The 17,143-nt window shown below is 40.7% G+C and overlaps 1 protein-coding gene and 1 long non-coding RNA gene across 2 annotated transcripts; one reads left to right on the forward strand and one right to left on the reverse strand.

Annotated features, from left to right (window-relative positions):
- Nucleotides 1-1,229: 1,229 nt before the first annotated feature.
- On the reverse strand, nucleotides 1,230-15,677 carry slc6a16a (solute carrier family 6 member 16a). Its single transcript, XM_047038783.1, is given in 13 exon segments — nucleotides 1,230-2,271; nucleotides 2,729-2,891; nucleotides 3,017-3,176; nucleotides 3,435-3,636; nucleotides 4,001-4,181; nucleotides 4,732-4,973; nucleotides 5,750-5,838; nucleotides 5,841-5,859; nucleotides 5,968-6,143; nucleotides 6,360-6,486; nucleotides 7,010-7,167; nucleotides 7,331-7,559; nucleotides 15,598-15,677. Coding segments are annotated over 13 exon segments (2,136 nt in total). The 5' UTR covers nucleotides 15,652-15,677; the 3' UTR covers nucleotides 1,230-1,935.
- LOC124479851 lies at nucleotides 13,601-15,675 on the forward strand. The gene is made up of 3 exons (XR_006957480.1): nucleotides 13,601-13,809; nucleotides 15,163-15,237; nucleotides 15,606-15,675. It is a non-coding gene; the product is annotated as an uncharacterized LOC124479851 (long non-coding RNA).
- Nucleotides 15,678-17,143: the final 1,466 nt, after the last annotated feature.

Here is a 17,143-nt window from a genome sequence, read left to right on the forward strand (position 1 = left end):
CCACATACAAAGACACACACATCTACCAAAAGCACACAAATTGAAGTTGTCATGCATGAAAACAACACATACATGAACACCGATGTGATCTAGATGTAGAGGGTGGATACATGGCAACCCATCCTTAAGATGACAAAAAACAAAGCAGTACAATACTAATGAAATAGCACATCACTCATAATATGCAAAAAACGTTTCAGCCCTGTTGTTTTGAGTACTAGGGGTCTCTTAACTAGAGTTTTACTATTCAGCTATACTAGCTTTACTAGTACTTGCACTCTGCCTTTCAATATTGGCCCTGCCAATCCTCCCAAAAGTTCAAGTCAATTGCACCCTCTGTTGGCAAAACTGCAAACTGTTGGCCCCTGTACCTCCCTCTACCTCTCTCTCTCTCTCTCCACCTCTCTCTACCTCCCTCTACCTCCCTCTACCTCTCTCTACCACCCTCCACCTCCCTCCCCCTCTCCCCCTCTCCCCCTCCACTGCCTGTTGTACAGACAGACACTTAATTTGACATACAATATGTAACAAGCTGGTAAAAGCCTGTGATGCCTACAATACTACATTTGTTAAGAAATAAAGTATTTACTAATTAGCATTTTGGAACAGATCATGGCATGTCTCAGTTTTCAGGTATGTGTAGATCTATTTGCACTAAAATATATGTTAAGATCATACTAAGATATTCAAGTTCAAGTTCAAGTCTTTTATTGTCAGATGCACAGACCAACACAGGGTCAGACTGGGCACTGAAATTCTTAGGACAAAACAACGCAAAGCAACCTGGCATAACATGACATAACTCAGAACAAGTTCAAGATATTCATGTTAATGAACAAAATAACACCTCAAAATAAGGCCTAAAAAGGTTAGTTGGGGTTAAATACACAGCAGCACCCCACTGGAGCTAGATGATATTTAGGGTCAGTTTCCGTTTACCTCATGATATTTAGGGGCCAATATCAAATAGTTTCTCATTATTTTAAACTTTTTAACATGTTGATGATAATTTAAATGAATATTTCCCACTAAAAAGTACACTATTATATATCTAATTGTAAATTAAATGTTATATTATAGTTTCACTGTTTTGAGGAGAAACAAATTGTTGAGTTTTCCATGACATTAACTACTGAAAACCTTGTTAAAACCGTGCACCTCTGGTTCTTGATTACCTGCTGTACTTACTGTCCAAACCATTTGGATAAGTGTAAGAAAATTTAAATAAAAAATTTAACAGATACATAATAGTGTATGCACTGTGTTAATCATGTGTGTATTTACTACAGTTGTACAACTATGTAGTTGTATACCAAACGACTGTGCAGAACTAAACACATATAGAAGTGTATGTTATTAATTATACACATGATTAACACAGTGCATACACTTTATATACTGTATATATATATATATCTTTTGTATCTCCCCCTACTCTCATGGTACTTTTCCACCGCATGGTACCGGCTCTCCCCGCCTTTGTTGGTTTTCCACTGCGCATATTTGGTACCTCGGGTTTGGCACTTTTCTTGGAACACTTCCGTCAAGGTCCCAAGCGAGCTGATGCAATACCCAAAAGGTGACGTGAAAACACAGCAGACTACTGATTGTTCAGAGAGAATCGCGACACGGGAAATCCTAAATAAATCTTTTTTTGTTAAAGTTTTTTTTTTGCACAGCTATAATAGTGACCATAATTTTTCTATTCACTGGACGACTATTAAATGTCAACACACAAAACATGGTTATCAACTGAGGGGGTGTGGAGGTTCCTGTGGTTACCAATAAACAGATCCAGCGAGAGAGACTGACCACCTGCTGGGGGGGGTCTATCTGCAGTGGAAAACCAATCTAGCGAGTCCAGTAAAGTCGAGCTGGTACCATGGAGCCGGTACCATGCAGTGAAACAGCATCATCAGTTGTTTTCTCCTTGGCTCACACCCCTGTATCCTCTTGGTCCTCCTCCTCCAGCTCCTCCTGTTGAGGGAGCAGCCTGTAGTGGTCCAGACCCAGGGGTAGGAAGGAGGCCCTAGGACGACCTCCCCCCTCCTCTGAGGACAGCTGGGAGTTCAAAAGCTCACTGGAGTTGCACTTGGTGTACCTCTCATGAGGCAGCTCCTGGCTCCTCTCCTCCCCTGCCAGGCCCTGAACTCCACGGCTTTGAAGCACAGAGTGGATGATCCCGACCGGCACAGGCAGGGAAGCAAACAGTATCAGCAGAGCTATCATAGCCATGGCCCAGCCAGGGTACTCTAGACTGCTCTCAGAGGCCTGGAGAATACACAGGTAACACATTACAGTTATGAACATAAACTAATAGTTTCAATAATGTGCATGAATGTTGGTTGCTGCATATGTTGCCCAGCAGGGATACTTTTTAAGACTAAATTACATTTGAAATTGATCATGGCTAGGACAAAGCAAGCATGATAGTGAAGATGACATGATGGCCAGGGGCAGTGCATGATGCCCAGGGGCAGTGCACGATAACCAGGGGCAGTGCACGATAACCAGGGGCAGTGCATGATTCCCAGGGGCAGATACTATGATTTACTCAAGGGCACCGTCATTTACTTCATTCAGGATGAAACCACTCTCCAAAGTGTGATTGTCTAATTAACTACTTACTATTTGCAACGGCTAAATAATCAACTCTAACAAATAGTGAAAATGTCTTGTTGTCTTACTGTTAGGGTTAGGGTCACTACTTATTGTCTTGTTGTCTTACTGTTTCATGGTTCCATGCCGTGTAGGTGGGCCGCTTCAAGACCATGCGGACCAGACTGGCACACAGCAGACCCACCATGGCGAACAAGCACACATACTTCCACAGGTACTTATACACCACTGGGGGACGCCATTTCAGCATAATCTCAATGTCATCTAAAAAGCTGTGGGGTGGAGTGTTTGAAAGAGGATGAAAAATGTTGCAAGGCACTTAACATCCTGTAAAAAAGTTACTGTATGTTTGTCTGTGTAGGCTAAGTGAATGTGTGTTTGTCTGTGTACGCCTTACCGATCTGCACCATAAACCCAGGCCACACTTATAGTTTCAAAGATAACCACAATAATCAGGGGGAGCGTGGCTGAATAATCATCAAACATTGCCACAAAGTAGTTGCCTGAATGCTGGGTGAACAATAGGCCAATCAGGAAACCTAGAGCACAGCTACACACTAAAACACAAACACAAAAAACTGTTATAAACCTAATATGCTGAAACTAAAAAGCTCTGCACATTCACAATCATACAAAAAAACTTTATTTATGTATTTGTAACAGCATAGTGAATATGTATGATCCAAAAGGTCCTATAAAGTGTAACTATGATCCAATGAAATCAAAGTCAATACAGTACAGCCCCGAGACAGAAAATATGTGTGAGCATGTACTTTAACCTGTGCTTCCACAAGCTCTGTGAAGCGGGTCTTTACCAGTTAGCAGAGTGCGGTGTCGGCCCAGCAGCTGGAAGTTATCCATGAGGGGAGTCAGGATTCCCTGCATGGTCCCAAACATGGTGCTGAGGCCCAGGTTGAGCAGCATGAGGAAGAAGAGCGTGGACCACAGTGGGCTGGCTGGGAACAAGGCTATGGCCTCAGTGAAGGCTATGAACGCCAGTCCCGTCCCTTCTACTCCCTAGACAACAAGCAGACAGTCTGTACTCCCATTGAGGACAGTGTGGAACCAATTCAACTCATCTACACGCACATATGGAAAATCATTCTCAGGTGGGTTTGAATTCTGAATTTCTAATTGTTTTAAATAACCTATGCAAGAATCAACGATATTTTAATTTGGAGACACTGACTTGTCCCAAATAGACTCTCTGCAAAAGCTTGAGACAAAAGAGAACATATATTCAATCACACTTTCCTGAAGCTTTGTCAGTGAATAAAAGGTGCGTCTGAGGTCTAAAATAGCAGGCTGTAGGAGGTGAGGTGACTGTTGCATGTGTTGATCTGGATTCTTAATTAGCCCCAGAGTTTGTGGCGTTTTGTACCTTATTCATTTCTTCTTCCAGGTTACAGTCAGTGATGTTAGGTGCCACCTGGGAGCCATAGTGATGGTACCACTCCCTGTACTCAGGTATGCTGACAGAGCTGGGGTCTGACATATTGAACCAGGGCCACCAATGAGGATTCACCTCAGAAGAAGCTTTGACTGTTAGGATGCCAAGGTTTCTGGAGAATTAAAATAACAATTGCATTTATGCAACATTCGGTCTTCCACTGGGTCGATCCAAACTGCCAACATCTGGTTTAACAACTACCTAAGTGATAAAATAGTGCGTTTAGGTAGATGACATACAATCTCTGGAGTCTATAACAAGACTAGTAACATGAGATTTTAGAGTTCTGGTACCATCCTTATGGAATGGGTCCCTAGTACCTGCGGCCAATCTAAAGGATTCTGTTGGAGTTACACTTAATGTTTGTACCTGTTTTAGGCAGGATTTGAACTTTGTTATTGTTAATTACCATAACATTACCATGTGTATAATATGCTTCATATGTCATTTGGAAATGTTTTAGTTAATGATTGTACATTTTTGCTTAAGGTAATTCGGTGGAACTATAGCTTATTCAAAACAGCTAACTTAAGCCCCTTTTTTTATTTATTTTGCCTTTCTTCTTAAGTGCTTCTTACAAACCCTAACCCTCACACACTAGTGCGTCTTACTAGCCCTGGCCCTGGCCCTGGCCCTGGCCCTCACACGTAAGTGCTTCTTACTTGGCCACGCATTCCAGGGCAATGTTCTTGGCACGAAAGCCCAGCACAACAAACACAACCAGTGAGGCGAGCACAGAGGTCATGAAGTTGATGCAGGAGACCATGAGAGCATCCCTGTGGCAGTTGTTGTGGATGGGGTTGTAGGAGGAGTAAGCAATGACTGAACCGTAACCCAATCCCAGGGCAAAGAACACCTGAGTAGCAGCTTGCCTCCACACCTGGACCTCCCCCCAAATCTCCAACTAGAGACGAACAAAAAGAGTTGAGGTGGTTTTATTGAACCTCATACAATCATACAAATCATATATAGATGAGTACTAGTAAGTCTTCAGATGAAGGATAAAGGATGAAGTGTTGCCCTCAGTGCCCTTTTAAAGGTTGATAATAGGTGGTCTTACTGTCAAATTAAACACGCCCTCACTTATGAAAAATATAAAATAACATTTATATTGGATTAAATGCAATTGCTTTGTGTTGTCATCAATTCAGGCCTTTTATATTATCTAAAAAATACTCCCACCACTTGGGACAATGACTGCTGAGTCTCCTTGATTGTATTACTACATAGTTTCAGTTGTCATGGTAGGTTAGAGTAGCTGTGCCCCCTGAGAATGTGTAGTCTTGTTGTCACCTCATTCCAGAACCCCAGGATTGCCTTTGCCAAATCAAAATATCCACAAGACAGTAGTAGTGCTAACCAGTCAGTATCAAGGGTCAGCACCTTTACTTAAAAAGGTATGACTTGTATATAACTCAGTTGTAAGTCAATAATTGTTTCCATCTGATTTGTCATAGAAAGAGGATTAGCATCTAGTACTTCATTGTTCCCATTCATAAATTATGAGCGAAGATGAGGTTTCATATCCAAATAACTGTGGTGCTCCTTTGTATTACATCATCCCTTGCATGAGGCTTCTCTGCTTATATTGTGAATTGTGAAAAGTAACACATTTATGCAGAGTGGTGGTCCAGCAAATCTGGAAAGAGTATTGAAAGTATTGCATACTAGTGTACTTACTTTAGGGTAGAACATGAAAGTGACTCCATCCATTGCTCCATCCAACATCAAGCCTCTTATAAGGAAGATAAAAAGCACCACGTAGGGAAGACTGAGGAGAAATACATAACCTGGAAGAGCAGGAGAAACACCTGGTTGATTTCAGAGGTTTCATGTTTAAGATGCTGTTTCCTGAATAATCCCATTGAAATGTGGATGAGAAATGTGTGATTAGTTACCTTGGCAGAAGACTTGATTCCTTTGATCATAGCCAAGCAGACAATAGTCCAAGCAGCTAGTAGACAGCCTGTCATGATAGGGTTTATCGTGCCCGATGCTTCTATAGAGTCAGTGATATCCAGAGCCTTCCGGAACCAGAAGTAGGAGGTCGGGGAGGTACCTGCACATTCCTTCACTACAGTTTTAGAGGATGAGAGAGAAAAGGAGATAGCCTTGTTGATTGTGAGTCTAAAACAATCATTTAATTCTATGGTTATAGTCGATTTTGACATAGGATAGTGAAGATAAGTTGTTTTCCCAAACGTAGACCATGTTATGTAATTTACGTATCAAGTATAAATCTTAAACACGTTTATGTCTCTTTATTATTTGAATAAGGGGCAATGTGTACCAGTCGTATTTGTGGCCATGTCGATTGGACACTGCTGCCAAGGCAGGGGATTCTGGAAGGAGTTGCCCAAATAAAACAGGCTCCATGCGATGATCACATTATAGTAGAGAGCCACAAAGAAGCAGACCTATGGAACAGGAAGAAAAGTGTTAACTGAGTATTTACTGAGTTACTGAGCACCTTCAGTATTGGTACAGCAGCTCCCTGAGGAGGAGAATGTATATGCCAGTTGAGGCCTAGCAGTGAAAAGCAACTTGCTTAGCTATTTTATAATATCCAAAATGTGTGTATATGTGTGTCTGTGGACATATCAAATGCCTGTTCAGATCAGGTGCCAACACACTCAAAGACCAATGTTGCAGTAAAGTATCGGTGTTGTGCAAGAGTCCAATGGTATCTCATAATAAATAACAGTCCACATATGCATCTCAATCAACAAAACCTGGCACAGAATCTACCGTTATTGTACTGACTATTCAACATTAATATGCTATTCGATATCAGAAATGTTATCAAGTAGACCATTTGCAGGTTGTTAAATGACTAAAAATGATCTCACCCAAAACCATGTGTAAACAACAACACGCCCATCCAGCTGAAAACCTTGTTCTATAGAAATATTGTCAGTGTGATTCTCAAGGTCACTGTACCACACAACTGGAGTAGCCAATCCCAGACAGGTTAGGAGAGATGTGCTTCCACACCCCAATGCTTCCCTGCCGTATACACTGGCCTGCCGCCAACTCCATGAAGAAGAGGGGAACCCCCACCAACAGCAACATCATGATGTACAGCAACATGAACGCCCCTGAGGGAGAGAGAGAGAGGGAAAAACAGTATCATAATCATTGTTTATTTATTATTTAAAATGTTTTATTCAAAGCTAGTTCAGTATAATAAACAATAGTTATTTTCAGGTGTTACTGAGAACTGTAAGATAGTTTTAGAGAATACTGTATAGCTATACTCACCTCCTCCATTCTGATGGCAAAGGTAGGGGAACCTCCACACATTCCCCAGCCCCACACTGAACCCCACCTGAGCCAGCACGTACTGGAGCTTGCTGTCCCATGCTGGGCGGTCTGCTTGTGCTGCAGGCGCGGGGCCCACCTGCCCTGCCTGGTCTACAAGCTGCACCTGGGACTGGCTCAACCCTAACTGGGAGCTGTCATCATCACAGGGAAGGGCCGTCTTCTCAGTCTTGTCATGTGAATAGAAAGGGAAATATAGATCTTATCATACACTGTTTTGTGTGCGATGAACATAAATACACACTTTAATTTGCAGTATCATTTTAGCTCAGGTATTAGGTCCAGCTGTCCTGCTTCTAGTTTTGAAGAGCCAGCTCAATCCTTATTAATAACTAGATGGTGCTTTCCTCTGTTTGGCTGTACAGTATGTCCAATAAGACTGGCATGGGCTTGTTTGATTATTTTGTAAGGAAGCAAGGAATGTAGAGAACATTCTAACCAATGCTGCAAGCTGTTACCATACCACAACATATGGAACTACTTCGAGTACATTTACTACTTGTTTGTAATACTAGGTATTCGTCTAATTTCACTCAAACTATTTGTTTTTAACATGGTTAGTGTTTTAATTAATGTTGTTGAATATTGTGGTTTTTTACTGTGGTTTAGTAAAGAAGTGTTTTTTATTCACAACTCCATCTCATAAATGTACAATCATCTCATGTAACTTGGGTATGTTGTCAAATATGTTGATATTGATATTATTTTTTTTTTTCAAATTGGAAATGGACTCTTTTAAGAGCCATGTGATAAAACACACTGAAATTAAGTTCTGTCTCATGTAATCATTATCCCACACACTCTGTCCACCACACACTCTGTCCACCACACACTCTGTCCACCACACACTCTGTCCACCAAACACTCTGTCCACCACACACTCTGTCCACCACACACTCTGTCCACCACACACTCTGTCCCACACACACTCTGTCCACCACACACTCTGTCCACCACACACTCTGTCCACCACACACTCTGTCCAATCTTCTGGACCCGTGTGGCACACTGCTGCTTCAAAGAGAGGACACAAGGTTTCTGTCTGTCGTCATTCTGTCCTTTCTGCTGTTCACAGCTGACAAGCCAACTGACCTGACAACCTCCACATTTCCAGGTAGAATCTCCAAGCTGCACATGATCACCCGTATCACTCAGCTAGAGTGTGTGTCTGGGGGAGGGGGGGTATTGGCTGGCTGAGAGCAGGAGCCAGATAGAACAGGTGTTTTTTAAACATACACACACGTTGACAAATTTTTTAGGTTTTAGACAGGGAGGAAGGTGTCATAGGAGGGGGTGGGGGGAGGAAGGTGTCATAGGAGGGGGTGGGGGGGAGGAAGGTGTCATAGGAGGGGGTGGGGGGGAGGAAGGTGTCATAGGAGGGAGTGGGGGGGAGGAAGGTGTCATAGGAGGGAGTGGGGGGGAGGAAGGTGTCATAGGAGGGGGTGGGGGGAGGAAGGTGTCATAGGAGGTGGTGGGGGGGAGGAAGGTGTCATAGGAGGGAGTGGGGGGGAGGAAGGTGTCATAAGAGGGGGTGGAGGGGAGGAAGGTGTCATAGGAGGGGGTGGGGGGGAGGAAGGTGTCATAGGAGGTGGTGGGGGGGAGGAAGGTGTCATAGGAGGGAGTGGGGGGGAGGAAGGTGTCATAGGAGGGAGTGGGGGGGAGGATAGGAATGCTTACTTTTTCTGTCTGCTGTATACAGTGTCAATGCCTCCAACAGTCTCATATCAGTAAGAAAAATCATTATATCTAAAATTATTTCTGACAAAATGGCAAATGTTGTGAGACAAAACAATAACCATAACCTTTTAAAGTACAGAACTATACTTCAAAACTAAGAGCTAATTTACTTTTGTTCCCTGAAAATTATTCTATTTAATTATTATATACTTTTTTGCAGCATAGCTGCTTTGAATATTAAATTGTGGAACATAGAAAGTGACTAAAGTGCAATAGAGGGGGGCCCTCCTTAAAGATGACCTTCATTGGCTAAGCTATAAATTATTCAAAACAAAAATACCGAAACTAACGTACGTTTTACCGCCTTTCTTACTCTCTGTACCTCACTCTACGCATTTATTTTACTCTCCTCTATATTTAGCCCACCAATTCGCTTCTTTCTCAAAGGCTCAACCCTCCACAGTGGATTTGTGTCCAGTAAGGCTTTAGTAAAAAGTGTAACTAAAAACTGTCCACTCTCAGTTCTCCTCTTCATATTTTCAACAAAGGCTTTCTGATAAAGTCATTTTTTCATAATTATTCACTGCAATGAAATGCCACATATTTTAACAAAAAGGGCTAGCTAGCTAGCTGGATCAAGTTGGAAACAATGGAGATAGATGCCTTTAAAATGAACTGCAAGCTGTTTAAAGATGGCAACCATTTTTTTTATCATTTGACAATGTTATTCAGTAAGATATTCGTTATTCATTTACTTGATAGAGTGATGATTCAAGTAAAACATGTAATTCCAAAGGGCATAATAAATTATGTTACTTTGATTTGATATTACTTGACTATAGTCCAAGTTACATATTTGTACATTTCCTTAGAAATTGTCTTTATTTTTTGGTCTTGATCTGTAAAAAAGCTATTTACCAATATAATCTTAAACAGCTTGTGACTCCCTATACTTAAACAAAGATATTTTGTATTGAAACAGCCACATCTGCACTGTCGTCCAACCACATCTGTAATGTAGTCCAGCCATATCTATAATGTAGTCCAGCCACATCTGTAATGTAGTCCAGCCACATCTGTAATGTAGTCCAGCCACATCTGTAATGTAGTCCAGCAACATCTGTAATGTAGTCCAGCCACATCTGAACTGTTTGAAACAAGATGTAATGTAGTCCAAGTGAAAGACATTCAGGACACTTGAATCAGTTTAAAATGAGACAATTGGAATCTGCGATTTCCTCCTAGGGAGCAATTAAGTTCTATTTTAAAATAAAACCGTCAGTAATGACACAGTACCCTAACAGTGTAACAGACGTGGTATTGCAAGTTCTGTCAGAGGTATACGGGCCACTGTCCGCTCCAAACGGGAGTCGAACTCACCACCTCTGACTTCCCAAGCGCCACCACTACCAACTACGCATAGTTAACAACCGCATAGTTAACCTTAGCAGCTCAAGCATATAGATAACCATACTAGCTCAAGCACGTAAGTAACCATATACACTTCACCATGTAGGTAACCATACTAGCTAAATCCTTTAGATAACAATACTAGCTCAATAGCATAGATAACCAGACTAGCTCATTTATAGCTAACCTTACAGGCTCAAGCATGTAGAAAACCGTTATACTAGCTCAAGTATGTAGACAACTATACTGACTCAGTAGACAACCACACTACTGAAGCTCAATCACAGATAGGTTTTGAGTACACATTTTCTCCTCATGTGTCAACATGTTCAGAATGACGAACAAATAAATGTATAGTAAATAAGATAACCATACTAGCTCAAGCATGTAGATAACCATACAATCTCAGGCATGTGGATAATCAAAGATTAAATGAAGGTTGGTTTCATATACTTCAAGTCACCTTGAGTTTAGACAGGTGAATTCTTTTATTTTACAGTGTTGTTGTACCTTGTGCACACTACTTGTGATGGCAATCAAAGTAGATTAGTCTGCTCTGAGACGATATAGAAATAACGGTGAGTACAAAATATCCACATCTTCAGGTTATAAATAATGTCATGGAGTAGAGTTATTTGTAAAATATCTTGGTTGTCTACACAAACACCATCTGAGTATATCTCTGAAGGTTCATTTCCAGTCACTGGTAAACTTGTGGGTTTAGCATTAGAATGATGTTCCCTCCGATGTAATAAAAACATTCAATGCTCCTTGACTATAGTTTACCTACAAGTTAATACACAAGCAGTAGCCTATAATAAATAAACCCCTTAAAAAACCTTGCTGAATTTTGATTATAAAGTAAACAAAGGTCAAACGAAAAATACAATGAAAGAACACAGGAGCTTACTCAAAAGGATGGATCAGGAAATGATAGGATAGTACGATATATGCATTAAAATGTTAGAAATATTTGAGAAATATTAGAAAAGGAATGCACTCTCTCGCGTGCTACATAGACCCGATGCCAATGTAGTAAACACTCAAGCAAACAAAAGACGGTGGGAGCTTATTTTGGTACCTCACGCAATGCCAAACAAAACAAAACTATGAAACAAAAAAGCTTGTTTAATTTACGCCCTGCAAACGTCAGCCTTTTACACTGCACATTTAAGCTTTAAGTGACTTAACTCGTTTAACTAACTTATTTGAGAACATACCATGTTGAGTGCCCTCTAACTCGACCTGCAGCACTGGAGGGGGTTTGTCTTCACTTTCTCCTCACTCGTTTACCCTGTAAGTCTTTACGAACGTTTTTACTGAGGAGTTGTAGGCGTTTGTAGTTTAATGAATATTTGTATGCCAATTCGAACGGAGGCCTTCGGAAATCCTTTGGATGAACTTGACAAGCGCCACGTTTGTGTTTAGAACATGATCATATCAAGGTATGGTAAGGGCACACAGTGCTACCATTGGTTGCAGAGTCCTGTTACTTCATGGTCCTTGCCCTGCCCCATTGCCTCAACGACCAGTGCGTAGTCTACCCAATGGGATATAGAAAGCAGTTATATTTACTACAACAGCCAATGATATGATAACAGGTTTAGCATGGCACGCTATTTTTGTCTTTGCATCTAACGTGTCTGCAACAAACTCTTACAAATAACTAACATTGACTGTTCAACATCGAATCAAGTCTTTTTTCGGAACTTTGCCAAAGACATGTGGGAGCATACCGTAACAGTATACGTAGGCTATCTAACAACTTTCAAACCTAAATCATTTTAAAATTAAAGTGTACATTTATGCAAACAAAACCATACGTTTGTAAGTTATAGGCCCTATATGTATACAATCTATTTTTGGGAAATCAAGATAACAATAATCAGTCGCTTGTATTTTACTTTGTTACTGTATGGGTTTTTGGTCCCGTCTAGCGTTCATGCCCCCATCTCTATCACTGCCCTTTGTTATTAGGTTCCTAGAGGACAGAATGTGCGACTTGAATAACAAAGAAAGTTTAGACACATCATATGTTATACTCCATATTTTGTGTATGCGTTGAGTATTATTGCAATATTCGTGGACATATGTTGGATAACAATCAGAAGTTCAACATTGCAAAAGCACACCGTTAAGGCCTACATAATTTACACATGGGAAGCCCATGGGCTATAGTAAGTATTGGACTATTTTATGACGACACACTGTATTCTATGAATCAACCAACCACTAATTTGGAGGCACAGTTAACACAGATATGCGGCCCACAGGTCAGAACCGTACCGCAGAAGGGTCCAAACTGGCCAACTGGATGACTTGGCAACGTGTGAAAAGTTGATTCAACGAGTCATTCAAGTCATAAAGTAAAATACATTAGTGAAATACTACATTGTTGTACAGTTCCAAAATACATATGACTAAATGTTTGAGCCTTTGTAGATCCACTAGTAATGGTAGTAGAGTGGCTGGATCATGTGGCAGTGGACTGACTGGATGTGGAAAAACAAATTGTAATAATGTTGAAATTGCATTAATCTCAAGACATCTCAGGGCTGTTCAACATCTGTTTTGTAAATGGATGGTTCATTGATTAAAAGAGACCGTGTATATAAATATGTATATAAACCAAAATGTAAAGATACCACCAGGGGTGATAGAGGGCATCAAGGGAATAAGCCTCGAATTAAGATTACTGCTTTACTATTGTTTAAGGTGTATAATATGTATCCCAAAAAGCTCCCTGTAGGAAATTAAACTTTAACATGTTGTAAAACTGCCATTTTTACATTTATCTCACACACTAGCCAGTCTGCAGCTAGGAGTTAAGGACACTTTGATCTGTGGCACATGGTTACATGATCGCGTCCTTCCGTGTATCTTTCCCCCGTTTAGTCTCATCTATTTTAATGGAGTTTAAGGTCACAATGAAAGTACAGTGTCTTTAAATATGGAATGAGAGGGGTAATGAAGATACTGCCTTACATTTCTGAGATTACATCAGATTTAGATCTGCCTCTTAACATAGTTACTAGAACTACATCATGGAGCTAGTGGTATAGATAATCTCATTGAAGAGGATATGGGTTGAAACAGATACAACTGGAAGGACATAGAGAAAAACAAAGTAAAAGACACAATGACATAAACATTTTGGGAGAAAGAGGAAGAGAGTGAAAGCCAGAAAGATTTCCTACAAGAAGAATGTGAGACTATTTTTTCTTGTTCGTACATATCTTCAGAAGGTTGGACTGTGCCATAAACAGTACACAATGGGACTGTGCATTGACAAGGCTGCCTGAAGACTGGCTACTGGGACATGGAGTGGGTCTGTAAGTGTATCCTGCCTCGAGGAAGGGTTAGGGTCAGGGGTCATTTCCTACTAACTTGTGTGACGTTTCTGACTGCTGTCCAAACCGTATATCGGAATGCTTGGGATCAAGATTAACATTTTGACACCGAGACTGTGTATTGAATAAATTGAGGGTTAGGGTTAAGGTGGGGAAAAAAATATATATATAAGGACACATGGCTCAGATGTGGTCATTTGTATGTGGACCCGGAACAGAATAGAACTGGGTTTAGATGTTTCATTGGTGGAACATCCTGTGAGTTCATCTAAACATAACTGAATAACAATCATTGTAGAATCCTTCAAATTGCACGGTCCTAAAACTAGTGTGACACAGAAGAATAAAAAAATTGCTATATCACTATTTTCATACACCTTTGATATCCACTTGTCATAAACAATCTGTTACAACATTTAAAAACATGATTCCTATAATCAGTGCTTCTCTGTTGGCTACAAGAAGCTGAATCGTAACGGTCTCACCCCCTCTTTCCTCACACACACACAGATGTCTGTGTCAAATAAATTACTATACTTATGTACAATGAAGTACAAAAATAGTTTCCATAGAATACTTTCCTTTTAGGGGACAGTATTAGGTAATCAAGTCTCAACAGAGAATACTGCTATCTTCTAGCCTTATATGGGGAAACATGACAGAATCATAATTCATCTGGTTTCTACTGCCTCATGGCATACATATGGAACTAAGTACCATCTGGTAGATGACCTATGACCTTGATGGAACAGGATCCAGGCCTACTGAATACTCCAGCAGGCCTGAACTCCTGTGAACTCAATAACTACAATACAATATTTAGTTATATGATCAACAGTATGTTCAAAAGTATTTACAATCACAGTGTTTTTTGATGTGTGTGTATGCGTGTCATGGAATTGTTTTGTCAAATGAAAATGTCAATTTCTTTGCTCAACAGTTAACAGTGACAGAAGTGAACATAAAAACACAAATGCAGGATTAGTGTTAAACCCTAAAGGCCTGCCCTCCCTCTGAGGAAGAGTTTGTGGACATCTTTCAGAAAGTCAAGTACTCCCTAAATCTAGTGGTGAGACCACTCAAAAATCCATTGCATCCCTTAATCTAACCAGATATTATTACAGGCTCCATCAGAAACTCTGTTGTGACTAAAAAGACAAACAACTTCTATCCTGCCTTTGTTGGCCATAATTTTGTTGTTTTTTAATCAAGCTTAGACCAATGTGCATAAGGCTTGCGTATACTAATGTCATGAATGAATATAGTGTTTGGTTAAACTTTTTTGTATTCATACTGGGCTGTTAGATTAGATTGTGTATTTTGCTTACCCCCAAGGGATGGCAGTGAAGTTACAACTTTGTGGCCAGGAACAGCAGTGAACTTTCTGTTCTTCAGGGAGAGACCCTTAAGGTACCTTCAACACCTCTGTTACTGGAATAACTACTGCAGCTGGAACTCATAAACACTTCCCAATTATGTTTAATTAGGTAAAATACTCTTTAAACACTGAATACTTTTACGTGTATATATTATGCCTTCATGTCCTCCTTGGATCTTACTCCTAGGTGATTGAGTCGTATAATCGTTCGTGAAAGTGTTGCAACCGTTTTGACCAGATTAGTTTTGTGCCTTTCATCATTTTGGAGCCACTTTCTGAATTTAACAACACTCAGAATGACAGCTCAGGGGTACTTAGACAGTCAAAGAGGATGCACATTCACAATCATTCATGCACAAAAGAAAGCGTGCACATGCTCAGTACCCTCTTACTTTTACAGAAGGGTCCTCTCGCTCCTCCAGCCAAGCGCTTCTCCTATGCCCCATCAAGTCCGTCCAGGCCAAGTCCCCAATCCCCAACTGCAGCGAAAAGACCTCAGAGCATGCCTGTCGAGCCCCCTCCACACACACACACACACATACATGCCTGTGGCCCCCACATCTGTGCAAGGAGAGGATGGAGAAAAAGGCAATTTATCCTGTTGACCTCCAAATACACATCTTTGGAAATCCCCAAAATCCAGTACTTTCCACATTATAATAAGTACACCTGTTTGTTGTTTCCGTGGACTCCAAGACTCTTACCCAGTAATGCACAGAAATTAAATTAACCATTCTTCACACAGTTTCTATGGTTCTATCCCCCTGACCTGTGTGTGTGTGTGTCTTACATTGCTGATGGTGAATGATGAGCTACTCCAGCAACTGGTCACTGGGAGAACGACCCAGATATAACCCTAACCATATATAACCCTAACCATATATAACCCTAACCATATATAGCCCTAACCATATATAACCCCAACCATATATAACCCTAACCATATATAGCCCTAACCATATATAACCGTAACCCTATATAACCCTAACCCTCTGGTGATCCCCCGTGCTGCTGACACCTCAGCCCCTCTGGACTACCAGTCCCCCCCCCCCCCTGCAGATGAGCAGGCCTGGCTCAGGGGGAAAGGCTTCAGTCTGCAGTGAGTCTAAAGTAGGGTTGGGGCCCATTTAATTTCAGGAAGTAAACATCAATAGCATTTATTATAATTTCTTTGATATTTTTTTGTGGCATTTCTGCCTTTATTATTATATGATAAACAGTTTGTTTGGAGAGGAGAGAAGAGGGGAAGATGAACCACTCTCTCATTCATGTGATTCCTCCTTTTTTCCCTTTCAATTAGGATGTGCGCAAAACCACAGAGCTGGAGGTGGTGATGGAGAAGCAGAAGATGGATGTAGAGCAGGAGAGTGGCACACTGTGACAGACCATGACAGCACCATGTTACATCATCTATATACTCTTATATTACTGATAACATATTTGCATAGCGCTATCAAGTAAAATGATAATAAATTAAATATAAATTGCATGTATAATGATGCATTTTCAGATGCTCAAAAAACTATGGAAGGATTGTTGTGGTTTGGTAAGGGGATTATTAAAATCAAACTTTATCTAAAACTGAATTGATGTTTGTTGGTACATTTTGCTGTCACAATTCCATTCAACATCAATACACCTACACAGGGTAAGAGGAGCAGGGTGAAAGGCAGAGCAGTGACATTGTAGCTAACAAAGATGAAGTCCTTTGCTCAATAGCAGTGGCTGGCACCTTAGATAGTATTGGTACCTTATTCTTCTAGAAACACTTTTGCCTCATTTCTGCTTGCTGCAGGATATGTCTCAACAACCTTGGGAACATTGAATCCGAGCGGGAGATCTAAATGAATGGAAAGACTCACCAAAGCAACTGTGAAGCTCCACAAAAATAGTTTTTGGGTAACTAATGAACAAAATAATATGCTTATTCGTAGCTGA

The sequence above is a fragment of the Hypomesus transpacificus genome, chromosome 17 (genome assembly GCF_021917145.1).
Source record: "Hypomesus transpacificus isolate Combined female chromosome 17, fHypTra1, whole genome shotgun sequence".
NCBI lineage: Eukaryota > Metazoa > Chordata > Actinopteri > Osmeriformes > Osmeridae > Hypomesus > Hypomesus transpacificus.